Below are 27,400 nucleotides of genomic sequence, written 5' to 3'. Positions count from 1 at the left end.
TTGTGGTTACTTTTTATTTATGCATAATATTCATTTCATTAACTATTCTCCTTTGCTACCTGACCAACAATTTTTATAAACGAGGCAAAAAATTACTCACAAGAAACTATTATTAATTTTCTTAACCTAACAATAATAAAAAGGTTTACTTGTAATTATTTACGAGAAAAAAATTAAGATTCTTCCCGGAACTGCAAGATAATTAGTAGGACGGCAATGGAAGAGTGTTTGGAGATGGAAAAGTATAGTTAGTTTTTTATATAAATTAATACCAGAGACATTACTAGGAAAATAAAAACGTAAAAGAGAGTAAAAAAAATACTCGTCAAGGTAGAAAATAGCAATTATTTATAATTGGTTTATTTTGTTCAAAGTATAACGTGGACGAAGCCGAATTCAAATTTCCCTTCGTTCATCGAAATAAATAAAGACAAAAAAATCAAAATACTCGTAAAATAGCATTAATAAGCATTTTTCGCATTATTACATATTTTACATTTCGGCAATCACAAGAAAAACACGCTTAAGAACTATTGCACTTAATTTATACATAATATATATATATATATATATATATATATAACATAGCTTATAACTTCGTTGAATTCAATATATAATTTACACTATTCAATTCGTTCCGCGTTGATTGATGCGTACTAAATTAATACATAATAATACATAATGTTTTTTATGTACCAGCGTTCCTTATAATGATAACTATGTACAATTAAAAAATGGGGAGGGGAGAGTTTCATAATCAGTCAGCGGACGGTGTAGCGGTCCTTCATAGATTGGGATCTAATAAGTTTCTGTTTCCGCATGCAATTCTCCTGTAAAAATATACGATCGTTTTTTATGACATTTCAATGTTAAAACGACTAAATTTTTTCCGCCATCTTTAAGCATTAAGACAAAAACTTGTTTACATTATTGTACATTTCAACGCTACGCAACGAGGGACCCCTGAATTCTTTTCTCTCGGGAGATTCTCTTCTAATTAATATTACCGCGACAAATTTCTTACATACTTTCTCTTTGATATCTACGGCAAGCTTGATTCCTCTCCTCAGCATCGAAATACCACAAGGTGATTGCGTATCTCGTTTTGTAGGCTGGTTGGACTTCGTGCGGATTCCTCCTGTCAGACCAGAAGAACAATATCCTGTCGAAAAGAGGCTCTATATCCGCTACCTGATCGCGCCAGCCTTCCGGAAATATCCTTAGAAGACCGCCATTCTTCTGCAATATTCATAAAATATTTTTATTAACACTATCGTTATTTATCAGTTAAATAACCATTTTCAAATGTTAATACAAATTTATACATTTATTTGGTAGGTGCATTTGGTGTTTAATATTGTACGTGTGGCAGAACTATATTTTTTAGCTACGAATCTTTACAAACAAGCAAAAGTTACCTTAATGTCCCAATCTTTGTTCAGATAGTAAATTGCGGTGATGCATCTGCCGTCCCTGTTAGGATTATCCACATGTTTCACGTAATGCGATCCATGTCCAGGATAACAAGCCACCATAGCCTGAAACACAAAAAATATAAATCTTTCTTGTTGGATACATCAATCGATTTTTATTATTTTTTTCAGTTATGTGATAAATACTTTTTTTTATTTCTGTTACACAATTTCTTTGCGAAGTTTCAACATTCTTTATTCACCCAATCGCTAAAATAAAACTCTTCTGATTCGACGTTTCGAAGTCACGTTACAAGAATAATGAAATAATGTTTTGAAAAAGAAGCTCTTGATTGTTTCATAGAAACTTTACTCTTCTATTATATTTAGTGTATAAAGATCGTGTTTAACGTGCTTTTTCGAAAGGAGCTGTATATCTGGTTTTACCAAAATAAACCTATTATTTTGAAATGCTAACTCTACTTGTCTGCTATAGAGATTCTGAAATCCTTACAAATTTACCAAAAACAAAGATAATTCAATTATTCCGCGTTAACAAAACACCAGTTATGAAAATTCTATCTGCCGACTTTCATTATTGGAATATTTCTACTACGCTGCATTAATCCATCATGTTGTTGGAGGATTAAATTCTTTTCCAAGAATAGTCGATTAAATTCTTTCGTCTCGTAGAATATCAACGCATTGCACTGCAGATTTCAAGTATTAAAATCCCTACCTGTCCCTGCTCTTCACTATTTTTTTCAGAATTCTTTATGATTTTATTAAGCCTCTTGGTAATTTGATCTATTTGACAAACGTCTAAGTTTAGTTCAATTTATTTGTTCGGTAAATATCTAAATTTCATTAAATTTGTAACATTTTCCCTGATTTTTACCAAATAAATAAATTTACTAAAAAATAGGAAGAACGTAGCTAATGTATTTATTAATGAGAATTCGCCAGACAGAAAACGTGTAGGCAAGCGATCATAAAAACAGATTCAATATAGACCCGATTATTCGTGTTCGGGCATTATTTATTTTTACTCGCATAGGTGATTCAACTCATTCCCGGTGAGTGGCGTATGAAATTCTTTCGTTTTTCGCGCGTGTTGGTTCGTATAGGCCGCCTCATTGGTTTCACCTTCGGAAAGGTTAAAGTATGAGAGAGCAAGAGAGATAAAAGGAGAGTAAAAGGGAAAAGAAGCGGGAAGACATTTTTGAGAAGAGAGGGGATAGGGAAATTAAATAGAATTAAAAGAATTAGGAAGGGGTGAGACAAATAAGGAATTTAAAGAGCGAGAGAGTGGGAGAGGGAGTAGATAAGGGGGGAAAAGAAGAAGGGATTGAGAGAGAAACATGCAGTCGTTAACTTTGTATACGTACTTTTGGTCTTGGTATACGTAAAAGTGCAAATAAATGGTTGAAAGTGTGGGTGGGCGTTCACGGATAAGGATGACATAGGGTAACCGAGCAGGAAAGAGTTGACGTGGGAAGAGGAAGGGGGGAGAGCAAACGGCGTACGTGACCAGTTGCACTTAGCTGACTCCCACCACCAGCTAACCACCGGCGGGCAAACTCGCTGCGTTGGGGATCGACGGCGTGCACGCACTTACGCACGTACACACAACCACACATTCACACACAAAGTAAGAATTTAGGATCCTGACCTTCTCTCAACGTTCGACATTGCTTCACACTCTGCTTCTACTAACACTTTTCTAGTTTTTATCTTTTGTTTGATCCTCGTTTGACCGGGTTTTTCAACTACTTTTCAGCTTTATAATCTCATCAATGATGAGAAAGAGAACCGCGTTTCTTTTTATCTTATTGGATGATCTCATTGATTCCATTATGCCACAGCTAAATGACTCAGTCTGAACGAAGAGATCAGTCAAGGACTTTCAAATGGATGAGACTAGTTTCTGGAGTGTTTTTTTGGAAAATTTGGACTTTGGTGGAACAATAGAATGGAATGAAAGTTTATTTACCTTAGTCCTACCATTGATGGTATAGTTTCCCATTTTGCCATTATTGTGCATTTTGTTTGCTCTCATTATAATGGCATCCACTTGGGATATCAACAATCCTATGTTCTGACACTGCTTTTCTTTGCCATCGAGCCATGTTATCTGATCACCACGAATCGTCTTTAGATCACTGGCACCAGCTTTGTTAGACACTAATTGACCATCCTTGAACATACCAGCACTATACATATTTAAAACTTCATTGAGCACAGCTAAACCTTTGTCTGTTCCTAAGAAATTGTCTACCACACAAACTCCATACTCATCCATGTCCCTAATAACATTTCTACAGATTTCATCTATTAACTCTTCAATATTGTTTCTATTTTTATGGAGAAACGGAGGTAGCAGATCTACTTCTCTAGCCAGTCTCACTTCTGGAAAGTTTTTTATGCCATTGTGATGTTTTGTAGGCATTTCGAATTTGGAATTCTTCAAATGATCAAGAAGAATTCTAGAGCTCTCTAAAGCAGGATTCAAGGATTCTGCTCTAGCTCCCAGGATTGTATCCTCAGAACTTCCTTCGTATGTAATTGGTGAAGTCCAACCGTCAGGCCTGCTGATTCTACTTCCGTTTGTCTTGCTATTTTGCCTTCTTTTGGAATCTTGAATCTCCAAGCTATCTACATTAGCGTTCTGTTGCTCCTCCTCCAAGACTGTCAACAAACAACCATATAAAAAATATATTATTAAAATTACTATCACTCCTCAAAAATAATATACAAATTAAGCAAAGGTCTGAAAAACAAGCAAGGTCTATGTAAAAATCCTTTAAATATAAAACATCTTTGTTCATTTTTAAATTGAAACATGGTAAACAGACTTCAAACATGATTGGCAATGTCAACAATAATGATAACAAAAAAATATAAAGATCACAACAATAGAGAATTGAATAATTTGCAGGAAAAGCAAAACAATAGGTAAACATCATTAAACAAAAATATTCAAGAGAATAATAAATATGCCAGGAAAATTTTATTTGCATAAATAAAATGTATGTAAGTTTGATCAACCTATTATAACCCTATCTATATAAGTAGCAGCAAAAATATAGATTAATTAAGAAATTAAGTGGAAACGCACCTATTGTTGTTGAAGAGTTTAGCCTGTCTTCCCCGGGTTCCCGAGAAAAATCGGAGACGACAGGATTGTTATAATTCCGAGGATGATCCAAGGTTTTCCTGGTTTCAATTTTTCTGCTGTTAGCCAAAGATATTTTGGTAGAATCGTTGGATGCTGACGTTGATTGGGTATTACAGAATTCTTTGTGACGCTTCCAGTCTCTTCTCTGGTGATCTTTGTTACAATAAAAGACAGATTTACACCTCCCACACCTGAGCAATTTGTCAGTCGTACTGCAAATCACGCAGCAACTCTTCGTGCTTATAGCTGCAGCCGCCCGAGCATCAACTTCGGATGTCAAAGCTCTACTGATCAACGGCACGGACATCTTTCCTTTCCCACAGATTATTCTTCGCCTGACCGCCGCATCTCTACGACTCCCTGATTTTGATAACGGTCTTAAAAGCTTAAAGCTTGAAACTCTTCGTTCTTGGCAGAGGTTTTTGGCCTCCGGACACTCCGTTTTTCACCACAAATTTCTCTTTCTCTCTATTTTTCTATCGGTATATTTCTCTCATTCTCTCCCTCTATCTATCTTTTTTTATCTTCCTTATAACTTGTCAACCTATCGCCATTCTTCCGCGCGCGCAAGCTGCGATTTATTTACAGTTTGTGCATCTTTTTCTCTCATAAGTTCCAAATTCCCCAACTCGATTGCTGGTATACTGTAATACAAATGGTCATTGGGTGCTTTCCAATTAGCTTAAAAATCGACACAATCGGACACAAATGTACAGCTTGTGTGACATGAAATGTACCGTTTGTGTCCGATTGTGTCGATTTGTAGCCTAATTAGAAAGCACCCTCTATCCTGTGCACCGTAAAAAATACCTATGACAATTGACAACATAACAATTTAGCAGAAGGCGCATCAAAAATTTACTTTGCGCACCATCTATCGAGGAAAAACGAGACGCATACATAGGCCCGGTTCCACAAGTCTTTTTTGATCTGGATTAAGTTAATTTTGCTATATTTTATGTCACATAGAATATAGCATAATTAACTTAATCCAGTGTAAACAAGGCTTGTGGAATCGGTCTATTCAATTTTATAGCCATTTTGGTCCCTAACTGAAAAGTAGCCGATTGGTTGATTTTACGAAGTGCTGACTGAATGACCAATCATATCAAATTGCTTAACCGTAACTCCGCAGGCCGCAGCAAAAGTCCGCAGAATCGGCAGAATACATCGGCACTGATCAGACCAATAATGGAACCATCAACTTTTGAAATCGTTAGAAAAAAATAAAAATGTAAAAATTAAAAAGCTACATGAGCAAAGGGGAAATTAGGGAAGTAGGAAAGGGAACAGCGAAGCGGTCCACAGTCTCACTCTACAGGAACAGCACTCTCCACTTAGGACCGATTCCACAAGGCTTGTTTAAACTGGATTAAGTTAATTATGCTATATTCTATGTGACATAAAATATAGCAAAATTAACTTAATCCAGATCAAAAAAGGCTTGTATGTAGAACCGGGCCTTACTCTCTACAGGTCGAACACGGAACAAGTCTGACTGTGCAGTGTGCCGCCTGCGGACAGCGGAGGCCTGAGGCAGCGGAGTGCGGACTGCGGAATTGCGGGGAGAGAGAGAGGGAGAGAGAGAAAGATAGGGTGGTCTGCTGGTGAGAGTGAGAACTGGTGAGAACGAAGAGAACAACAGTACAACCTCGGTTGGACCCCGATGGACCGTTTGCAGTGTTTATAATTATCCGTTGTTTTTATTTTCTCATTTTTCTTGTTGTAATTGTTTAGTAAAATTATTCCTCTTTGTAATACTCAAACTGAATTTTATTATCTTACCCAGTGCAGATGAATGCCTCGATTATTTACTAGAAAATTTTTTCCATTCCTCCAAATTGGGATATCAAGACACTGGCCTTACGCTCAAGGGAACAGAAGAAAATCATTTGATCAAGTACGATTCATTTTTCTATACGCCGTTTCAAGCTTCCAAATTATATATTGCTCCATAGTACGTCTTTTCTTGGTAATATTAAGGGTGTGGCTGTTCATTTTTCTTGTCATTATTATACCAGATTGATCAAAAAATTTAAAGGTATATGATCAAGGTTAGGGTTTTAGTAAAATTCTAAATTACATATTTTTTTCACTTACCGAGAAGTGAACATCGACTCCTGACCCACTAATCTTTCTCATTTTCAATTAACAATTGAAATAATTAGGAACAAACTTTTTATGCCATTTCTCTTTGTCATTCAAACCACCCATTGATTGCTTAGAAAGATAATCTTTTATTAGGATTTAAACAACAATAAGAGTATCCAAATAGAAATGTCCGGCCCATCTTCCTCCTCTAAAGAGCTGAGTAATAACAAGTCAGGAGGAGCAAGCCTTAGTCCTGTTAGAGGTATTAGAGCAACTCCAGATCCAAACTCATCAGAGGCCATGCATTGTTTGGCACAACAAGAGGGTGAGTCTGTTGATTACGGAGATGAAGGAGATGAGGATGAAAATAGTAGTGAGGAGGAAAGCGAGGTTAGTTCATTTTTTTCTTATGTACACTCTAATAACCTTCAGTTCTGTATGTATTTATTTACTTATTGTTATATGTTTCATTCCAAAATCAGATAAGCGATACAGATATATTTTGTGATGCTGATGAAGAAGAAGCTGAGACCAATGACCACCAAGCATCCCTTTTGCAACCTCAGCGTTCTCTCTCTCAACGGGTGCAGAGTCCAATTTTGCATACTTGTGTTCCATTGGACATAGTGCAACCCCAAAGAAAAAGAAAAAGTGATTCAGAGAGTATATTGCCTTGTAAAAAATTGAACACAGAAGATAAACCTAATAGCATTTTTAAAAAAATGGAAGATAAAAGTAAACCTGTAAGATGTGTTATTCCAACAAAGGACAATCCTCCTCCGGAAATGAGCAATTGGCTTTTACAATTTCAGGTATCACTGTTTTCCATATAAAATCTACAATATTAAATTTGGGGCATAATTTTTACCAAACATTAATTCATTATATCTTCTCAATATCTTGCAGAGATGGTCAAATGCAGAAAGAATGCTAGCAATAGATGAACTAATAGAGAGATGTGAGCCAACACAAGTTCGTCACATGATGCAAGTGATAGAACCACAGTTTCAAAGAGATTTTATATCGTTATTACCCAAGGAATTAGCTTTATCGGTATTAGCTTTTTTAGAGCCAAGGGATTTATTAAGGGCGGCGCAAACGTGCCGAAGCTGGAGATTTCTTGCGGACGATAATTTATTATGGAAAGAAAAGTGTAGAGTTGCCGGTATAGACGATGTGAAAGATGTGCCTGTGCCGAAACGGAAGAATTCGAAGCATTCAGGAGCTCCTGTCCCGTCTTCGCCGTGGAAGCAAGCATACATGAGACAACACAACATCAAAATGAATTGGAGGACAAAACCTATACGGACGCCAAAAGTTTTGAAGGGTCACGACGATCACGTAATCACGTGCCTTCAATTTTCTGGAAATCGAATAGTTAGCGGAAGCGACGACAATACTCTGAAAGTTTGGTCGGCCGTCACTGGCAAGGTAAGTGCAAATATTTTCCAATTCTATTGATACATCTCTTGTTGTTTCGTGTTTTTCTTTTCACAGTGTTTGCGTACATTAGTCGGGCATACGGGAGGTGTATGGTCGTCGCAGATGTCTGGTACCACCGTTATCAGCGGTAGTACTGATCGCACTTTAAAAGTGTGGAATGCCGATACCGGCCAATGTATTCACACGTTGTATGGTCATACCTCAACCGTGAGGTGTATGCATTTACATGGGAACAAGGTAGTCAGTGGCAGCAGGGATGCGACGCTCAGAGTATGGCAAGTAGACACTGGAGAGTGTTTACACGTTTTAGTGGGACATTTGGCAGCCGTTAGATGTGTGCAATATGATGGTAAGCTGGTGGTCAGCGGGGCTTACGATTACATGGTCAAAGTCTGGAATCCCGAAAGAGAAGAGTGCCTACATACTTTGCAGGGACATACCAATAGAGTCTATTCCCTTCAAGTAAGATGAAATGAATTTTGGAACGTAGGCATTGGCAAGGAGTGAAATAGATCTCCAAGAGTAACCAAAACAATTTTTCTCCATTTCTTTAAGTTCGACGGTGTTCATGTGGTTAGCGGATCGCTGGATACAAGTATCAGAGTATGGGAGGTGGAGACAGGGGCCTGCAGGCATACTTTGATGGGACATCAGTCTCTGACTTCGGGGATGGAACTACGCAATAATATTCTAGTGTCCGGCAATGCCGATTCTACCGTTAAAGTCTGGGACATTGTCAGTGGTCACTGCCTGCAGACTCTTTCCGGTCCCAACAAGCATCAGTCAGCAGTAACGTGTCTTCAGTTCAATAGCCATTTTGTCATCACTTCCTCGGATGATGGTACCGTGAAGCTTTGGGACGTTAAGACGGGTATTTATGAAATTTGATAGAATCCTAACTAAAGGAGTATTTTTCTAAATTTTCTTTCCTTTTCTTTCACGTTGTTTAGGTGAATTTATAAGAAACCTGGTAGCGCTGGAGAGCGGTGGAAGTGGTGGCGTCGTTTGGAGGATACGAGCGAGTGATACAAAACTGGTATGCGCAGTAGGTAGTCGTAACGGTACCGAGGAGACGAAACTTCTCGTACTCGATTTCGATGTGGAGGTAAAATAGTGCGCAAAATTTTTGTAAATAATTCAATTGGATAGCGTAACTAATTTACCGTACAATGTTTCATGTATTACATGGTGTGATTGTGATAAGACTGTGTACGGGAAATCGGGAAGCTATGAGCACTTGTAGGAGAGAATAGCCATGCGTCGCGGCATGTGATGTTTAAAATACCAGATACCCGATCGATACCGATGGCATTAATTTAATCATTAGTGGAATCCTATTCGTCGCGGTGTACGAATATTATAGCGAGATTCAAAAGACTCAAGGTTATAGCGGGGGATGGGCTAATGGGACGAAATAGGAAAAGGAGCTTATCAGCGAATCACTGAATCATCGTTGTCCGATTTAGTGAAATCGTTAGTGATCCAATAAGAAAGACAGGCCATCGTTCAATTACAATTTAATAGTTTATGCGGGCATGTTAGGTAAGATTAAAGAATCTCATTGATATGATTTTGAACGTTCGCTTGCCCTCTTAATGAGTGTTTTGTAATTTTTATTGCAAAACTTGTAAAAAGAGTAAATAAAAAATGGCAAAAAGTAACAGAAAGCAACAAAGGGGTAAAGGAAAAAGGATTTTACGAGGAACTCGTGCGCCCACTAAAGCTGTGACCGGCTAGTGAAAATCTTTGGTTAAAAATTGAAATGAATTCAAAATTTATAGATATGACCAATACCTCAGTAGCATTTGCCGAACTTTCTTTTTTGTAATTGACCCGCTGTTATATTAATATGCGATTGCGCAGTAATAGAAAAATGTCATGGGTTATTTATACACGTGCCATAACGTCGAAGTAATCGAAATCTTGATGTTTTAAAATTATTTATACGGAAGATGATGTCAGCACCCGTCCAACCAATAAACAACTCGAATCATCTTTCGTGTTCTAACATTAATCTGCAGTTGGCGAAAAAATTAATAGAGTTCTTAGTTATAAAACTCTCAATCCCTTTATCTTTTTTTTTAACTTTTTGTTTGTATAGTAGGTTGGCATAAGAATTATGTCAACGCTCGCCCTCATACGTGACAATTATTTTGAATAATTATTTTGGGCAAATGAATTATTATGTACATTCTAAATTTTGTAATTTTGTTGGAAAAATATTTATACAGAGATAACGACGCTGAGGAGAATTTATTGCTCTTACAGGTCGTAACATTATTTCCTGCGACGAATACATGTTACTGAGAAACATGCCGCAATCCGTAATAATATACAAACATAGGGAGAGCAGAGCTAAGCTAAATTAAGTAATGTAAAGAATAGAAAAGAGAAAGAAAAAGGAATGAATATTGACTCCGATGGGTCCTCAGTACGTAAGCTTAGCAAGAGCCCGATAATAAAAGTTGCATGCTCGCTATTCTCGTGCAATACGTAAATAATGAAAAATGTAAGTCGAAATCGACCGATGAAAAATTCCAAAGTTACGTAGTTCCTAGATCTTTTCGACTCTTTCGCACGGTCAGTATTATTATATAAAAATAAACGTTTGCATGCGCAGCTTTTATTACAGAGCTCAATTGACAGAGAAAGGATGTTTCATTTGTATATTGCTCAATGATTTATATTATAAGAATGTGTTATCCGTTGTATCATTTTTTATAAGAAATAGAAAATGTTGCTCTATACATTAGATACAAGCATTTCCTTTATCATCAACTTATGAACCTCTTGAAAGACTTAGAAGTAAAAACGAGTAAAGGTGAGAAAAAGAACATAAATATTTATAAATAATATGATAGTTTTATTTTATACTAAAGATTAAGTAAAATAAAGAATTTAAGTAACATTAACATTAAGTTTTTACAGCAATTACAAAGGTACATTCAGAGCAAGGTATGTGGATTATAGCATCTGCTTGTTTCAGGTCTTCCACAGATGCATAATAATAATCGCCGCATCTACATGGATACTTTAACAAAGTGGAATCAGTGGTAGGTTGCAAGTCACAAGGACTTATAGTAGCATAGACAGGAATACTTATACTATCCAATCGAGCTTGTTCACGCTCAGCATCATACTCTTTCCTGGTTCTATTCGAACCTAAAATTTTCCAAGCATTTGTTATCAATTGAAAATGACGAATACTCTCGTCGGGCATATTATTTTTATCCGGATGATATTTCAACGCCAATTTACGATAGGCTTGTTTAATATCCTCGTGTGACGAATTAGTCGAACATCCCAAAATTTCGTAATAGTCATATTCATATTCATCATCACGTTGTTGAAAAGTCATCATTAGTTTTTCATGTTACCCAGCTGCCAAATTGTAGGATAGGATGGTAGAAAATGTCTCGTAAGTCGATTGAATTGTCTGACCTTCAACCTGATTGGACCAGTAACCATCAATAACACTAATTGGACCAAAAAATGGCAGTAATGGCACCACGAAGCGGTCAACACTCAACGTAGTCAACTGGTCTCCACTGGTCACTGTCAAGTGTCAACAAAACGCATAGTCAAAGTCAAGCAAACCAAATCATGGTCAGAATATTCTCCCCACCATGCCGTTCTCTGCGCGCGCAGTTCTCACACATAGAAAGCTGCTGCTAGGACAGTAGGACCAGGACCGTGTGTGTATGACTTCACCTAGCACTCCTAGGCTCCTAGCCTAGCGGTCGTGAGTCTGTCTCACGAGTCGGTAACATAGGGATTAATAATATCCACTATTCGGTAGCTTTTACGTTCTTTATTCGGTATCTCGTATACGTAACGGAAAACTTCGTTACAATGTACATGTGTATGGTACGGATATTTTTACAATTTTTGTTAAACGTAAATCTTCGGTTTCGAATGCGGTAGAGAAAACTAAGTGAATCATGTATTTAGCTCGATCAACTTTTAACGTCTCCAAAACGTCTTATTGATGTTTGTTCCCTTCAGCATATTACGCTTCTGACACTACATTCTAAGTTAATAAAGACCCAGCTGTGAGCATTGTGTTGGAGGTTAATAATTCTAGAATATTTCAGTTCTATAATGTACAAAATTTATTGTATATAAATATAATGGAAAATTGTTAAAAAAAATTATCGGTAATTATACAAATACTTTGTAATATTAAATGCATGGTTTATATTGAGCAAGACCGCTGGTACCTTTCTCCCCCTACTCTACTAGCACATAATATCCAGAGAACATCCTAAATATATTGACAGAACATCTGGATATCCTAAAAACGGTGGTAGTGTTTTTATGATTTTTGTGCTATTAGAGTAAACTATTATCGCTCGATATTGCTACTCGCGTTCTTTCTTACAATTCTCAGCGATCGATAGGAAACTAAAATCGAATCGTTGCTTTACTTGAATAAAAATAAAAATTGCCTTATTCACTCATACTTTGTACCAAAAGACATCATTGCAATTTTTATCAATCACTCTGGTAGAAAATTTACCACTAATTTTTCAAACTCTTACAATTAGACCATACCATTCTTTGCTGGTGTAAATCTGACCAATCTAGTCAACATTGAAGTGATACAAGGAATTTGTTTTTGTTGATGCATTATCATATTTTCAGGGGTGTTTGATTCATAATCCAATGCTACTCGTTGACAGACAAATGTCAGTAAGGTCAACAAGTCATATCGTGTTCCATTTTCGTTCAATTCCATGCACAGTGCTTGCATAAACCATGATCCTTTGGTTGTATTTCTCCATGAATAATATCCTGTTAAATATATCCTTAGTTATTTCTCATCTAATGTATAATTTCCAATAAGTCATTTCCTACTCATTCTAACCTGGAATTGTGGAATATGCAATTAAAAAATCAGCTTGGCTGGGAATACGGAAAGTTGCTGTTGGATGACCATCTGTTTCTGTACGCTCCTTCAATGTAGCTCCACCATCTAGTTTATCTCCCTGGCAAGCCTGAATGAAAAACAATTTTGGCTTGCCTGCCAAAGTTGGACATTTGTCTGCTGTAAAGTAAGACCAGATGGATTCTGCTTTGTATGGTGTATCATGAGCATACAGCAGTCCCAGCTCTCCATGACTTAAAACTGTTATTATCAAGCAGTCATGACTGGAATGGTCCATCGCAGCAACTGTTTCAATCACATTTTTCATTATTGTGTTCTGAATTTATTAAGTTCCTTATTATATTTTTGCTTTTTTTTCTTACCTGTTTCCAAATTTCTCACTATGTCTCTGTGGTTTGAATTGTGAATATCCTTCACCTCAAAGCCCAGATTCTTCAGTGTCTCTTTTAAATTTTCGCAGTCGACATTTGTCCCGCTTCTCGGTTTCAGATGACTGACGGTAAAGAATTCGTGATTAAAAATAATGGCTAGGCCGCGTTTTGAATGTTCCATGTTGTAATGCGTTGCATATCGTAGAGTTGGAGCTGTTTGCAACGGTCCGTTTAAAGGAGTTACAGTGTTTCTGAAGTTTAATGATCAACAAGTTAGTCACATTATTGTTTTGTACCATTTACCTAGAATCTACCTTGAACATCCAAATGCATCCCCGACGTCTTTGTTGGTCTCCATAATGTTATTACTCTCTCACGATTACGACAATACTATTCAGTACTTGGATAATAATAGATACTTTTTGGAGTTACTCTCTTGCCCACCAATATATTTTCCAAATTCTATATAAATCTGGTTCAGCCTGTCGACATCAATGACCCCTTTATCGTTTACCGTTTACTTTCTTTATAATCAAGTTTGCTGCTATTTACTGTTTATCGCTCTCTGTTCTGTTTACTCCTTTCATATTCCTTTATTGAGTTTATGTAGTGTTGAAAGTGACGCTCTCACACACACGTTGTTGTGTGTGTGTGTGTGTTGGTGATGCCTAAATCATACAATTATATCGATATTTTGTATCGATACGTATTACGAACAGACTTATCGATACATATGATATATCGAAGTCAGTGTATCGATATTTCGATAATATCGATATTAATGGTTACACATTAAGGGCGCGTTCCGTTATTTACTGTGAGTACTAGTAATCTATAGTTTGCGTGACATAAACTATAGATTTTCAGTACTCACAGTCAATAACGGAACACGGCCTAAATATAACTTCTCAGTACTCGCACTACTCGCAGTCAATAGCGGAACGGGGCCTAAAGCGCGCCGCGGGAAATTGATTCGGTTATGTCAACTAACTTCACTCTGTATAGTCTATGTATGTATACATACACATTGGGAAGGGAACTGACAGATTGAAATATGACATCTGGTGGTAGAAATCAGAACTATTTTAAGCATGCTATTAATGGTATTAATTGACACCTATTACTGATTATTAGGTTTGATTAATATTATAAAAAATAAGAAATTAGGGAAGTAGGAATTATTCCAGCACGTGAGAAATAAAAAAATGGACTGTATTGTGCAGTAAACATTTGCCAAAGTAATTCCACGAAGGATTTAACCATTACACTCCTTTCTTTTCCTAAAGCTGGCGATCATTTGATTACCATTACTAATTTTTTTGTCTCGGATTATCACCCACCCATGATATTATTTCAATTACGTTTAAATACATTTTTAAACATACGTCTACATACATATATGTATGTATGTATGTATAGTATGTATTTCTTTATTATAATGCATGCTTCTTTCCGCCATATTTGCCCCCACTCTTCTCCCATGTCAGAATTGTCAGATCCCAATAGCTATAGTATACTTTCTACTTCATCTAAACTTGCACAAAGAAAATATTTTCACCCACTCGCGTCCTATCCGTCCTATCATACCCTCGCAATCACGTCACTGCATACAGTGCATATATATGTATGTATATATACAATTGCAAGTGTAGAATGAAGTTGGTAAAATGGGTAAAATGTAAAGTTCAGTTTATTTCACTCAGCAGCTTATACGGACGGAAAAACGCGGGTTATTTGATTGAACAAAATCATGTAGATTACTCTTATATTAATCTTCATCAATTCTTTTATAATTTGATCAATCGACATAAAATAGTTACGCAATTCCCGTTATATGAATTAGACTGCTTTAGGTCAAACTTTAATTAAGTCAACTTGGTGAAATTCATCCCAATTGCCTCAGCAATTTTAAGCCGAAATCAGGCAATGCTTTTCCACGTGCTAGATTGTTTGTTGGAATTGAAAGGTTGATTGCAGATTGGTTATAATAAACGGTTATACAATTACCAGTCGCTATTCTAAATTTAGTAAGCAATTCGATAAATATGTAAAAAAGCATCGTCTAATTTCGCTTAATTTTAAAGAAAATTTCCCATATCGGAATTATCAATAAGAACCGAAAATAGTATATATGAATATACACTTATCATTACACGCAATTACACATACCGATTTGTCGTTAACTTCGACTTAACGATATTGAAATTTATTAGTAAGTTACAGAATTGGTGTACATCATCATGTGAAAAAGCATCGTCTTTTTTCGGCCTTACAGACTCTTTTTACATGTAGAAAATTGGATCCTTTTAAAAAATGAATCCTTTTCTCTGATGGGTAACTATGAGGTTTCTATTATATTAAAAGTGTAAGCGACTAACGTAAAGCTGATCCTACAACGCTTGACCGGCTCGGTCAACTTATGTATGAGGTTTTATCCAGGTAAGATTGCCAATAAAGTAAAAAAAGTAAGCATGCACTTGATTTATTTTACAGTCATTATTAGTGTAAAATTCATTAGGTGATTGTCGTAATCATAATCATATAAAATTACAATAATCTTAATTAAAAATATATGTACAATAAAAAATTTTATGCTCAAAACCACTTTAAAATTTACAATGTTAATTAAAAAAAAAACATTATTCCGGGTTAATATGACGTACTTCGCCAAGAAGTATTAAGTTTTGACGCATTCCCATCTAAAGTATTGAACGAAGTACCAGATATTTTTTCCTTTTCTTCGCTCCTCTCACTGTAGCTTATATTTAAAAAGTCAAATTTTAACAAACGGTAACATCGATTTTTTGCACAGCCAGAAAATGTTAACCCGCCAATGAAAGGTTTATCAAAAAGGATAGTATATTTGTTATCCATTCTTTTATCTTCTTTCTCTATTGCGATGATGACACCCTTTAAATTTATTGGAACGGTGAAGTCGTCTCTGATACAAACGACTCTATCTAATAACTCATTATTGGAATTACAATCTGGTGGCCAGTTCCGCGATAAAAGTTCAGGTTTCAATAGTAGATTAGGCTCTACTTGCATTAGTACTATTTTCTTTTTAAGACTAGGGGCTCTATGAACATAGTCATCGAGTTCCTTTTCTATCTCTCTTATTGTTTCAATCTCTACGGAATTGGTGCCGCAGACTAGCCTTTCGGAATCGTGAAACTTTTGTTTCTTCAAAAACTCTGAAATTCGAACGACGTTCTCCTTAACGGGTAAATCTAGCTTGTAACAGTGAACGTCGCGAATAGCATGATGCATTTTCTCAAACAGCTCTGGCCATTCAATCATATATTTGTCTAAAATTTTAAAAACTCTTTCACTGTATAGCCATCGGCCCTTTAATTTTTTTGAGTAGCCATGTACCTCCTTATTTTGCTTGTTCCATTTCAGATTTAAGCCAACATTGTGAATTTCAAAATTACTGTCTTTATCAGCGATCCGTAAATCACCAGTGAATAAATTCACGACATGACTCTTTATTCCTAGGCGATGACTGATTTTAAAACCATTTACGTACTGGGTTTTATGACAAAGTTGTGTAAACTTGATTTTATTCAAATTAGGCTCTTCTATAACAGTCGCAGATATTTTTACTTTGCCAGAAGTCGAATAATGTTCGTTATCATATACCTCGACCATACTTCCGTAATAGGATCTGCCAATCATGAAACATTTGCAACCAGGAGAAAAAACATCAAAAACGGTTCTCTGATGTTCCATATTGTCGTTGAGAGTAGGAACGTTCTTCAATACCATCTGATATGCATAGATCATTAGTTCTTCCGACCATTGCATTTCTCGACGGAGCAACCCTTGCGTATCAAAAATATATTTCGTACCTAGTAATGGATGAGCATGCACTAAGATATCTGTGCGACCAATGTTTATAAACCACCGATTTTTATATGTCTCAGTAACATTTTCCTTGTCTTTATTCCACATTAATTTGTTTACTACAGCAGTACAAAATTGGCAATCGTTGCTTTCATAATTTTTATCGTCCGTATAAAGCTTCACATTGCTATTGGATACTGCTACAACCTTGGCTTTTGTAAGGTATGGCCAGTTTACATAAACAACTTTTTCCAATATCTCTGAGGCAATCGTTTGCAAGTCCAATGAGTCTTCTTTCGTAATTACATTTAATGCCATAACATGACGTATCGTTGGCGGACGGTCCGAATCATGCGGTTTTACCACTTCGTTCTCCAAGTTCGCAGTATGTTCAATAAATTGTAAAGTAGGGAATCCGGGAAAATATTCGATGAATTTCTCTCCCAGAGATTGACCCCAGACCAGTTTTTCTACAGGAGTGATTATTTTATCTGGAATTTGTACTGAACATTTTGCATGATTGTTATCTATATTTGGAAAATACTCTGGTGCGAGATAAACTCCTAAATCATCTTCTGTGTATGTGAATATCCTCATTGGTCCATAATTATTCCTTAACCTTTCTTCATCAGTTAACTCATTGTAATGTTTCTCTATAGCAGTTGATAAAATTTCTTGACTTCTGATGGGTAGTTTTGATAATCTTCGAGATACGGCCTTCCACTTGTCATCTTTTTGACTATTTACATCCGTTCGACCAGTGGCTGAGATATTCTTTACAATTTGTACCCTTTCTTTCTCCTCTTCTTCCCTCAGTATATTTTGAAATGCAATAGGTAAAATATTTTTGCTATAAATTGGTATTATCTTTAACAACAATAAATAGGGTTGAACCGGTTTTCCCAACTCGAAATCAAATTTGAGATCTTTAAAATTTTTTATATTATATGTATGAGGCGAAAAAAAATAGGGGTAGGACCATGTCCAACTGCAACAATCTTTGTAATAATAGCTTAATATCCATTGAATCGTTTTGATGTAGCTTTCTATTTGCGAGCGTAATGCATCTATTATATCGCATTTGTTACTATTCTTATTATCAGTATCATCGTTATTTTCCTCAATAATTTCATCATTATTGCTGCACTTATCGATATTCAATTTATCTGATAAAGCAACAGAAATTGATTCAGCATTATTTTGTATTAGATCTTTAGGTAGTGCATTATTGTCAACATTAGTTTGCATTACATTATCCTCACAGCATTCCAAGTCATTACAAAAGTTTGTAAGTAGCTCTATGTTGATATCACTAACTTTTCTCATAAAAATTTCAAAACGACTTAAATTCAATGTTCCTGATTCATTCATATATCCACCTAGTGTAGGTAAAATTTCTATATACACATTAGACAGGAGTGGGAATGCCTTTTTGAAATTATTTAAATTTGGCAAAGGTGGTATATAATCATTACCAATCAGAAATCCCATTAAAATCCAATCATCTATAATCTTTTCTACATTAAAAAAATTTATCTTTTTCTTTAGTGAACTAAACTCATATTCTATATATTTCTTCAATAATGATAAATGAACAATGGTAAACTTTGTTTCCGCAGGTACTTTAGTTTCTTTAGTTTCTACATCACTTAATTTTATATTTCTTATTACAAAAATGTTTGGTACATGGGAACAGAGGCTCAATATTATTAAATCTGCATCCTGGCCATATATGCAATGCTTCATATTTGGATTATAATCAGGTTCTGAATTCAAAAATTTTATATGATCTATAATTTTTTGCTCTCCTTCTCCAGGTACCTTTAATGAAATATAATATCTGATGCTAGGAAATGTACTAAATATCAACACTAAAGTCTACTACTTAAAACCCATCAAAGCATGCACATAAGAAACTGTTTCTTTATCTATTAAATTAATTAATAAATATATCCAAATTTTGTATAATATCTCTTGGGATGCAAATAGTAAGAAGTTTCAGAAATATGCTGTCCAGAGTTAAATATCTATTACAATTATAAAGATACACATCTTATATGTTTACTTTAGGATAATATAAGTAGCAGGCCTTGTATAAGTGTTGCAAGATCATAGGAATTTTATTCTCCTATTATGATTCCTAGGCTCTATTTCCGTGAATGAATACTAGTTTTGGCAAATACCAATGATCTTGCATAATATTCTTGTATGTGCTTTCCATACCTCTGGTCCGCTGAGTATAACTTTGCAGTTTTGCCATTCCCTATCATTAGATATTTTATATGTAATAAAATATTTCAATTGATCAATCAATTTGGTCATAAAGAGTGTTCCTGGCTTAATACTATTTGCGTCAAATTTACATTGTGATTTCAAAAGCATTACTTCATCTTCTTCATTTGAATTTAAAAAATTCTGACGATTCAATTTTGCACATGGTGCAACTCCATCTATAGCCAAAAACAACAGCTTTTGTGGCTTTACTACTTCAAACATTAATTCAATAACATTAAATACATTTTTAAATATATCTTGATCTTTGATATTTAACTCTCTTATACGTCTATATAAAATATCATTTAAATCCAAATACAAAGTGTCGAAGTTTAGGACCTGCAAAAATTCACACAAACAACCTTTTACATGTGTAACAATAATTAAAGACAGGAAGATTTCTATATAAAATGAAAACAAAATAATATCTTCTTTTAATTCTTAAAAGTAAAGCTATTATTCAGCGATCAAATGACCAATATTAAATGAAAATTTATATGAATACAAAATCTTTCAATGCAGACTTTATATTAAAAACTTATTCCTTACTTGGCACTCTAAGACTGCCTCACAAACACAAGGATATCTTTGGTCAATAAATCCAAAAAATCCCTTTAATCCCATTTTAGTGAGTCAATAAACCACAACTAAGAATTAATAATATAATTACACAACAATTAATTGGATAAATTCTGAATCTTATAAACAGTTAATTTCTTGATAACAGCCATAACACTCTTTCCTTACAAATTTAAACGAGATTTACAGTTCATTTAGCTTAATGTATTAATAAACAACCGTCCCACTGTTTGGTAAATTTTTTGGATTAATACAATTTAAATGATTGGTTTTTCTTATTTCATTTATCGGTAAACTTCTTAAAAAATTTATCCTTTTACTAATACTTTCAATTAAATAAAATTTATTCCAATTTGTAATTTTTACGCCTAATAGAAACATATACCAAGAAATTTTAATAAAAGACCAAACTATGAATTTTGGCGGAAGACAACCGGATCAAAACTGATTATTAGCTTCCGTACTTTGCAACTTTTAACGACAACTTTCGCTATTGCTCAAGATAATGATATATATATATATCATTATATTTGGCAATATTTGTTGATCACTATAATCTACAATACCAAAAGTTGTCATCAAAAGTTGAAGAATAACTTTATTATTAGCTTTTGAATAGTATAAATATTGAAACAATCGGAGACAAATGATATATTGTACGTCACAGAAACTATGCATTTGTATTCTATTGTACCGATTTTTAAGCTAATTAGAAAAAGCACCCATTTTAAAATACAGCTTAATTAAACTATTAAGGCATTAACCGTCACTAATTACTATGATCACTAGTAATTGATCTGTATACCGATAAGATCAATATCGTGCACATACAGTATAATTTAGGATTTTAGGGTATTTCCCCCATCCAACGGCGAAATCCGATAGTTCCAGTTATTCGGGCGATGGCAGGCTCCTCAAACCACATTACACAGGCTTACTGCTCAAAACTCCAGAAACTTAATCTCGTCTGCATGTGAGCCGTTTCATAAATCCGCTAGTAATCTTTTCCCAAATACAAGCAAATGCAACCCAACAAAAATAAAAAATAAAAGAAATCATCAAATTGTTTTCCTCCAGTGTTTAATCTATGAGGGTTTGTTCCGGTTCTACCGTGTTTATTTATTAATAACAAAAAATATATATAAAACAAGCGTATAAACTTAATTTATTTAACAGTCATAAGTGTAAAAAAGTTATTAACTTATTGCTCTTGTACAGTTTTATAAAATTACATTATTCTTGGTTAAAAAAATATAAGAATAAATTTTATACTCCATTCCATTTTATATTTGATAGGTGTTGGCAAAAGAAATGCATATTGTTTGAAATAAGTTAATATGCTATATGTCGTCAAGAACTACTTTTTGAATCAACGTACTCTCATCTTCATTGTTAAACGAAATAACAGATACTTTCTCCTTTTTGCTCCTCTCACCGTGGCTTATATTTAAAAAGTCAAATATTGACAAACGATAACATCGATTTTTTGCGCAGCCGGAAAACGTTAACCCACCAATGAAAGGTGTATCAAAAAGAACAGTATATATGTTATCCCTACCTATTTTTTCTTTCTCTATCGCGATGATAACACCCTTTAAGGCCATTGGAACGGTAAAACAATCTCTTATACAAATGACTCTATCTAATAAGTAATTATAGGAATTAACATCTGGTGGCCAATTCCGTGATAGAAGCTCAGGTTTCAATAGTAGATTAGGTTCTACTTGCATTAGGACTATTTTCTTTTTAAGGCTAGGGGCTCTATGAACGTAGTCATCGAGCTCCTTTTCTATCTCGCTTATTGTTTCCATTTCTACAGAATCGGCGCCGCAGATCAGCGCTTGGGAATTGTAAAATTTCTGTTTCTTCATATAGTCCAAAATCCGAACAGCGTTCTCCTCAACGGGTAAATCCAGTTTATAACAGACATCGCTGTAATTAGCATTAGCCATTTTCTCAAACAGCTCTGGCCATTCAAACATATAATTTTGTATAACTTCAACAACCTTTTCACTGTATAGCCATCGGCCGTTTAATTTTTTCGTATAACCATGTACCTCCTTATTATGCCTATTTCGTTTTAGATTTAAGCCAAGATTATACCTTCTCAAGTCATTATCTTTATTAGCAATCCAAAATATACCAGTGATTAAACTCACAAGACCACCATTTATTCCTAAGCACTGACCGATTTTAAAACTAGACATGTACTGGGTTTTATGATGAAGTTGTGTAAACTTGCTTTTATTCAAATTAGGTTCTTCTATAACAGTCGTAGATATTTTTACTTTACCAGAAGTCGAATAATGTTCGTTATCATATACCTCGACCATACTTCCGTAATAGGGATAGTCAATCATGAAACATTTGCAGCCAGGAGAAAAAACATCAAAAACGGTTCTCTGATGTTCTATATTGTCGTTGGGAGTAGGAACATTCTTCAATACCATCTGATATGCATAGATCATTAGTTCTTTCGACCATTGCATTTCTCGACGGAGCAACCCTTGCGTATCAAAAATATATCTCATACCTAGTAATGGATGAGCATGCACTAAAATATCTGTGCGACCAATGTTTATAAACCACCGATTTTTATATGTCTCAGTAACATTTTCCTTGTCTTGATTCCACATTAATTTGTTTACTACAGCAGTACAAAATTGGTAATCGTTGCTTTCATAATTTTTATCGTTCGTATAAAGCTTCACTTTGCTATTGGATACTGCTACAACCTTGGCTTCTGTAAGGTATGGCCAGTTTACATAAACAACTTTTTCCAATATCTCTGAGGCAATCGTTTGCAAGTCCAATAAGTCCTCTTTAGTAACTACATTTAATGTCATAATATCCTGTAACATTGCCGGCTGAGTTCGTACCATCTCGAAATTCTCTAATCTTGGAGTATGTTCAATAAACTTTAAAGTAGGAAATCCTGGAAGATATTCAGCAGCTCTCACATCTGGGGATTGGCTCAAGACCAATTTTTCCACAGGACAGATTATTTCTTCTGGATATTTTACTGAAATTTTTGCATGATTGTTATTTACAGATGGAAAGTACTCCGGTGCGGGATAAACTCCTAAATCATCTTCCGAGTATGTAAATATCCATAATGGTCCAAAATTATTCCTTAATTTCTCTTCTTCTGTTAGCTTATCGTAATGCTCCACTATAGCAATTGATAAAAGCTCTACATTTTTTAAAGATATCATCGAGAGACTGAATGATGCAGCAGCTTTCCACTTGTCTTCCTTTTTACTATTTATATAAGTTAGACAAGTGGTTGAGATATTTTTTATATATTGTTGCTTTTTTTCTTCATCTTCATCCTTCCATATATTCTGAAATGCAATAGGTAAAATATGTTTGCTGAAACTTGGTGTTACCTTTAATAAGTGTAAGAAGTGTGGAGTAGTCTCTCCCAATTCGAAATCATATTTGAGATCTTTAAAGTTTTTTATATTGAATATGAAAGGCGAAAAAGAGTAAGGATAGTGCCATGACCAACTGCAACAATCTTTGTAATAATAGCTAAGATTCCATTGAATCGTTTTAATGTAATTTTCTACTTGCGAGCGAAATGCATTTATTATATCGCGTTTGAAACTACTTTCATTATCCGTATCATCTTCGTTTTCATCAATATTTTCATCGCTATTCATGTTCTTATCAATATTCAATTTCTGTAATAAAGTAATAGCAATTGAATTAGCATTATTTTTCATCAGATCGCTAGGTAATACAATAATGTCAACATTAGTTTCCGTTATATTATCCTCAGAACACTCTGAGTCATTACAAGAATTTGCGAGTAGTTGTATCTCGATATCACTAAGTTTTTTTATAAACATTTCAAAACGTCCTAAATTTAATGTTCCTGATTCATTCATATATCCACCTAGTGCAGGTAAAATTTCTATATATACATTATACAATAGTGGTAATGCCTCCCTTAAATTATATAGATGTGGCAAAGCTGTTAAAAAATCATTACCAACCAGAAATCCAATTAATACCCAATCATCTATAATCTTTTCTATATTGAAAAAATTTATCTTTTTCTTTAGTGAACTAAATTCATATTCTATATATTTCTTCAATAATGACAAATGAACAATGCAAAACTTTGTTCCTGCTAGTGCCTCAATTCTTGAATTAATATTCTCATAGCTTAATCTATTACGCCTTAGCAAACTAACATTTGAGATCTGGGAACAGAGGCACAGTATAATTAAGTCTGCATCATGGCCATAAATGCAATGCCTTGTATTTGGATTAAAATCAGGTTCAGACTTCATAAACCTTATATATTCTATAATCTTATGTTCTCCTTCTCCAGGCACCTGTAATGAAGAATTATATCCAATGGTATAAATTGTGTACTATTAACATATATAGGGTCTACCAGTCAAAATGTATTAAAGCATATTTGTAACAAAACATTTACTAATCTATTAATGTAATTATTAAAAACAATAACAATTTATGTATAATACCTCTTTGAATGCAAATTGTAAGAGGTTTAGGAAATATCCTTTACGAAAGTTTAATATTTCTTATAATTTTGGGGTAACATCTTCTTGTATCCTTACTCTAAGAAGTTTTAAGTGATAGACCTTGTATAAGTGTTGCAAGATCATAGAATTTTTTTATTTCCTATTAGAATTTTTGAACTCTATGCTGGTGAGTGAATTGTGGCTATGATCTTGCATACCATATATATGTGTGTTTTCCATACCTCCGATCCGCTAAGTATAATTTTGCATTTTTGCCACTCCGTATCATTAGATATTTTATATGAAATAAAATATTTCAATTGCTCAGTCAATTTGCACATAAAGAGTGTTCCTGGCTTAAAATTATTTGAATCAAATTTACATTGTGATTTCAGAAGCATCTTTTCAGCTTCATCCATTAACATTGAAGTATAATGGGGATTAATTTTTGCAGATGGATGTACTCCATCTACGGCTAAGAACAACAGCTTCTGTGGTTGTATTAGTTGAAATATTAATTCAATAGAGTTAAATAGATTTTTAAATACATCTTCATCTTTGACTGTAAACTCCTCTACACATTTATATAACAATTCATTTATATCCAAATACAAGGCATCAAATTTTGGGATCTGCAAAAATTCACACATGCAACCTTTTACTTGTTAATAGCAATTAAAAACAAAAAGATTCCTGTATGAAATAACAAAACAAAATAATTTTTATTTCAATTCTTAAAACAAAAGCTATTATTCAATGATCAAAAGACTGATATATTATATGAAAACATATTAATACAAAATCTATCAATATAGGCTTTATACTAAAAACTTATTTCTTACTTGGCATTCTGAGACTGTCTCACAAACACAAGGATATCTTTGGCAAATAAATGCAAAAAGTCCATGTACACCCATGTTATTGTGTTATTACACCAACTGAGTTTAAAGAATACGTTTTTACAACAATTATCTGAAAAAATTTGAAATTTTATGAACAGATTAACACATTTAATTTTTTTATTTAAAATATTCTGTTCTTATTACTATAAATTAGATTTACAATTCAATTACTTTAATTCCTTAAAAAACAACTACCCCATTGTTTGGCAAATTTTTCTGATTTGATAAGGACCTAAAGGATTGATTATTTTTTTTACATTTATCAGTACTTTTTTAAAAAATGTATCCTTCTGCTAAGGTCTAAGGATTCCAATTAAATATTATTTATTTCTGTTGATAATTTTTATGCTAAATAGATAAATTTATTAAGAAAGTTAATAGGTCAAATTACGAAGTTATTACAATGCAATCAGATCGGAATTTATTATCAGTTTCCGGACTCTGTAATTTTAACGGAAACTATTTTTATTTTAAGAACAAAATTAATATACAGGGTCCGTCAATTAAAACGCCCAAAAGCACACATACAAGAAAGTACTTATTTATCTCCATAGCAATTATATACATCCAAAATTTATACAAGACCGTACTGAATGTATTATAGTAAAATGCTTTGAAGGGATCTTGTCTTATGCAAAAATTTGATACCTGTTATAGTTATATAGATAAACATTTTTTTCATTTAGGCTCTAAAACATTTTAAATGACGGGTCCTACATTTATACATCTATCATTATATATAGCGATATTTGCCGATAACTACCCTTGACATAACAAAAACTGTCGCAAGAATTTATAAAATCACCTTACTTTAATACAGGGTTAATTAAATCTTACATATTAATCGCCACTAACAACTGTAATCATCAGTGCGATCATCGAGCTAAATTGTATATTGATAAAACTAAACTCACGCATGGCAAGGTCAAGGTATTTGCCGTATTTGGGGTATTTCCCGACTTCTCGTCCCGGGTCTCTCTCTCCCATCATCACTCCTATCAACTCCCATGTCTCCCATCTTAAAACCGGAGAAACGTCATGCAACTATGTATGACAATCTCAGTAGAGACAACAGTTGCGGAACTGTTGAGTAATTCTTTTTAAACTTCTACTTCTATTGGAAAACATTATAGGATCTAAGAGTAATAGCCAATAACATACAACGCTCCCTCAACATTTGTCTCTACTGAATGCAACCAATGTATGTGTATGCAAGGCAAGTTGAAACTTCAGTAATCTTGACCCTTGAGGCCCGGTTCCACAAGCCTTGTTTAAACTGGATTAAGTTAATTTTGCTATATTTTATGTCACATAGAATATAGCATAATTAACTTAATCCAGTTTAAACAAGTCTTGTGGAATCGGGCCTGAGTCTTAATTTTGTACCGTTGTGCATTCGGGGGTAATTTTACGAACACAGCTTGGAATAATCGGAATATGACCAGGCATGAATGCGGCAGAAGGAATGAGTGGAATGACTGAAATCAGCTGTCAACCTCAGAAAAACATCGCAAAAAGAGCTGATCCATTCTATTAGCGAATAACTAAATACGCAAAAAATAATTTGTATCTTTTATTGTAACTGATACATTATTTATTTTTTTAATTATGACAACTGAGCCGGATCCTGTGAAATTAGACGATTTGGACTGGATTCCTACATCATATAAGCTAAGCGGGTTCAATCAAGAAAGCTTGTATGAAAGAAATTTGCGAAAATTTAAAGCAAATCCATTGATACCATTAGGTAAGACTAACTTGCAGCTCTTCTACACATAAATCTTTTTTCTATTCTTTTGATAAAATAAAAAAGTTATCACAGATCGATGCATATTTTAGTTATTAGATTGAATCAAGGATAAAATAAGATTCTATCAATTCAATTTCTAAGTTTTTTTTTTCTTTTCAGGATGCCTT

The 27,400-nt window shown here is 34.2% G+C and overlaps 6 protein-coding genes across 16 annotated transcripts; 1 reads left to right on the top strand and 5 right to left on the bottom strand.

Moving 5' to 3' along the window:
• Nucleotides 1–336: 336 nt before the first annotated feature.
• Nucleotides 337–5,288, bottom strand: LOC136775766 (egl nine homolog 1-like). The gene is made up of 5 exons (XM_066730839.1): nucleotides 4,531–5,288; nucleotides 3,406–4,100; nucleotides 1,419–1,538; nucleotides 1,029–1,239; nucleotides 337–830 (listed from the first exon to the last, which is right to left on the bottom strand). The coding sequence occupies exons 1-5, from the start codon at nucleotides 4,895–4,897 to the stop codon at nucleotides 799–801; spliced, it is 1,425 nt and encodes a 474-aa protein (XP_066586936.1). The 5' UTR covers nucleotides 4,898–5,288; the 3' UTR covers nucleotides 337–798.
• ago (archipelago) lies at nucleotides 2,821–10,876 on the top strand. 6 transcript variants are annotated; one of them, XM_066730836.1, is made up of 8 exons: nucleotides 3,054–3,063; nucleotides 6,380–6,490; nucleotides 6,835–7,071; nucleotides 7,164–7,493; nucleotides 7,588–8,112; nucleotides 8,179–8,586; nucleotides 8,680–8,995; nucleotides 9,075–10,876. In XM_066730836.1, exons 2-8 carry the CDS (start codon nucleotides 6,389–6,391, stop codon nucleotides 9,236–9,238), a joined length of 2,082 nt encoding a protein of 693 aa, XP_066586933.1. In that variant the 5' UTR covers nucleotides 3,054–3,063; nucleotides 6,380–6,388; the 3' UTR covers nucleotides 9,239–10,876. The 6 variants fall into 6 exon arrangements, with proteins under 6 accessions (XP_066586935.1, XP_066586933.1, XP_066586932.1 ...); XM_066730835.1 differs by lacking the exon at nucleotides 3,054–3,063 and adding an exon at nucleotides 6,109–6,213; XM_066730834.1 differs by lacking the exon at nucleotides 3,054–3,063 and adding an exon at nucleotides 6,177–6,286 and having other exon boundaries at nucleotides 6,385–6,490.
• Nucleotides 10,877–11,038: 162 nt separating this feature from the next.
• Nucleotides 11,039–11,482, bottom strand: LOC136775780 (uncharacterized). The gene has a single exon (XM_066730854.1). The coding sequence runs from the start codon at nucleotides 11,480–11,482 to the stop codon at nucleotides 11,039–11,041; it is 444 nt and encodes a 147-aa protein (XP_066586951.1).
• A 355-nt stretch (nucleotides 11,483–11,837) lies between these two features.
• On the bottom strand, nucleotides 11,838–14,006 carry LOC136775768 (caspase-1-like). The gene is made up of 4 exons (XM_066730842.1): nucleotides 13,698–14,006; nucleotides 13,375–13,634; nucleotides 12,992–13,297; nucleotides 11,838–12,918 (listed from the first exon to the last, which is right to left on the bottom strand). The coding sequence occupies exons 1-4, from the start codon at nucleotides 13,739–13,741 to the stop codon at nucleotides 12,668–12,670; spliced, it is 861 nt and encodes a 286-aa protein (XP_066586939.1). The 5' UTR covers nucleotides 13,742–14,006; the 3' UTR covers nucleotides 11,838–12,667.
• Nucleotides 14,007–15,868: 1,862 nt separating this feature from the next.
• Nucleotides 15,869–21,003, bottom strand: LOC136775576 (5'-3' exoribonuclease 1-like). Of its 2 annotated transcripts, none has more exons than XM_066730483.1 (3): nucleotides 20,053–21,003; nucleotides 19,453–19,842; nucleotides 15,869–19,050 (listed from the first exon to the last, which is right to left on the bottom strand). In XM_066730483.1, exons 1-3 carry the CDS (start codon nucleotides 20,125–20,127, stop codon nucleotides 16,033–16,035), a joined length of 3,483 nt encoding a protein of 1,160 aa, XP_066586580.1. In that variant the 5' UTR covers nucleotides 20,128–21,003; the 3' UTR covers nucleotides 15,869–16,032. The 2 variants fall into 2 exon arrangements, with proteins under 2 accessions (XP_066586580.1, XP_066586581.1); XM_066730484.1 differs by having other exon boundaries at nucleotides 19,453–19,679; nucleotides 20,914–21,003.
• Nucleotides 21,004–21,186: 183 nt separating this feature from the next.
• On the bottom strand, nucleotides 21,187–26,519 carry LOC136775577 (5'-3' exoribonuclease 1-like). Of its 5 annotated transcripts, XM_066730490.1 has the most exons (5): nucleotides 26,398–26,519; nucleotides 25,424–25,553; nucleotides 24,824–25,213; nucleotides 24,285–24,428; nucleotides 21,190–23,768 (listed from the first exon to the last, which is right to left on the bottom strand). In XM_066730490.1, the coding sequence occupies exons 2-5, from the start codon at nucleotides 25,496–25,498 to the stop codon at nucleotides 21,423–21,425; spliced, it is 2,955 nt and encodes a 984-aa protein (XP_066586587.1). In that variant the 5' UTR covers nucleotides 25,499–25,553; nucleotides 26,398–26,519; the 3' UTR covers nucleotides 21,190–21,422. The 5 variants fall into 5 exon arrangements, with proteins under 5 accessions (XP_066586582.1, XP_066586585.1, XP_066586584.1 ...); XM_066730485.1 differs by having other exon boundaries at nucleotides 21,187–24,428; XM_066730488.1 differs by having other exon boundaries at nucleotides 21,187–24,428; nucleotides 26,321–26,414.
• Nucleotides 26,520–27,400: the final 881 nt, after the last annotated feature.

The sequence above is a fragment of the Prorops nasuta genome, unplaced genomic scaffold (genome assembly GCF_024137725.1).
Source record: "Prorops nasuta isolate Cenicafe-Biocafe unplaced genomic scaffold, Cenicafe_Pnas_1.2 PNAS00008, whole genome shotgun sequence".
NCBI lineage: Eukaryota > Metazoa > Arthropoda > Insecta > Hymenoptera > Bethylidae > Prorops > Prorops nasuta.
The sequence above is the reverse complement of the archived record's forward strand: the minus strand, read 5'-3'. Positions and strand labels throughout refer to the sequence as shown.

Excerpts from the sequence above, each read along its gene's own strand:
- LOC136775768 (XM_066730842.1), bottom strand. The coding sequence starts at position 13,741 with ATGGAGACCAACAAAGACGTCGGGGATGCATTTGGATGTTCAAG. Across the intron at positions 13,635-13,697 it reads GATGCATTTGGATGTTCAAG|AAACACTGTAACTCCTTTAA; the intron begins GTAGATTCTAGG and ends ATTAAACTTCAG. Across the intron at positions 13,298-13,374 it reads AGTGAGAAATTTGGAAACAG|TTGCTGCGATGGACCATTCC; the intron begins GTAAGAAAAAAA and ends TGATTGAAACAG.
- LOC136775577 (XM_066730485.1), bottom strand. The coding sequence starts at position 25,498 with ATGGGTGTACATGGACTTTTTGCATTTATTTGCCAAAGATATCCTTGT. Across the intron at positions 25,214-25,423 it reads AGACAGTCTCAGAATGCCAA|ATCCCAAAATTTGATGCCTT; the intron begins GTAAGAAATAAG and ends GAATTTTTGCAG. Across the intron at positions 24,429-24,823 it reads TTATACTTAGCGGATCGGAG|GTGCCTGGAGAAGGAGAACA; the intron begins GTATGGAAAACA and ends TCTTCATTACAG.
- LOC136775766 (XM_066730839.1), bottom strand. The coding sequence starts at position 4,897 with ATGTCCGTGCCGTTGATCAGTAGAGCTTTGACATCCGAAGTTGATGCT. Across the intron at positions 4,101-4,530 it reads AAACTCTTCAACAACAATAG|TCTTGGAGGAGGAGCAACAG; the intron begins GTGCGTTTCCAC and ends GTTTGTTGACAG. Across the intron at positions 831-1,028 it reads CCGTAGATATCAAAGAGAAA|GAGAATTGCATGCGGAAACA; the intron begins GTATGTAAGAAA and ends ATATTTTTACAG.
- LOC136775576 (XM_066730483.1), bottom strand. The coding sequence starts at position 20,127 with ATGGGATTAAAGGGATTTTTTGGATTTATTGACCAAAGATATCCTTGT. Across the intron at positions 19,843-20,052 it reads AGGCAGTCTTAGAGTGCCAA|GTCCTAAACTTCGACACTTT; the intron begins GTAAGGAATAAG and ends GAATTTTTGCAG. Across the intron at positions 19,051-19,452 it reads TTATACTCAGCGGACCAGAG|GTACCTGGAGAAGGAGAGCA; the intron begins GTATGGAAAGCA and ends ATTTCATTAAAG.
- ago (XM_066730836.1), top strand. The coding sequence starts at position 6,389 with ATGCCTCGATTATTTACTAGAAAATTTTTTCCATTCCTCCAAATTGGG. Across the intron at positions 7,072-7,163 it reads GTAGTGAGGAGGAAAGCGAG|ATAAGCGATACAGATATATT; the intron begins GTTAGTTCATTT and ends TTCCAAAATCAG. Across the intron at positions 8,996-9,074 it reads GCTTTGGGACGTTAAGACGG|GTGAATTTATAAGAAACCTG; the intron begins GTATTTATGAAA and ends CACGTTGTTTAG.
- LOC136775780 (XM_066730854.1), bottom strand. The coding sequence starts at position 11,482 with ATGACTTTTCAACAACGTGATGATGAATATGAATATGACTATTACGAA.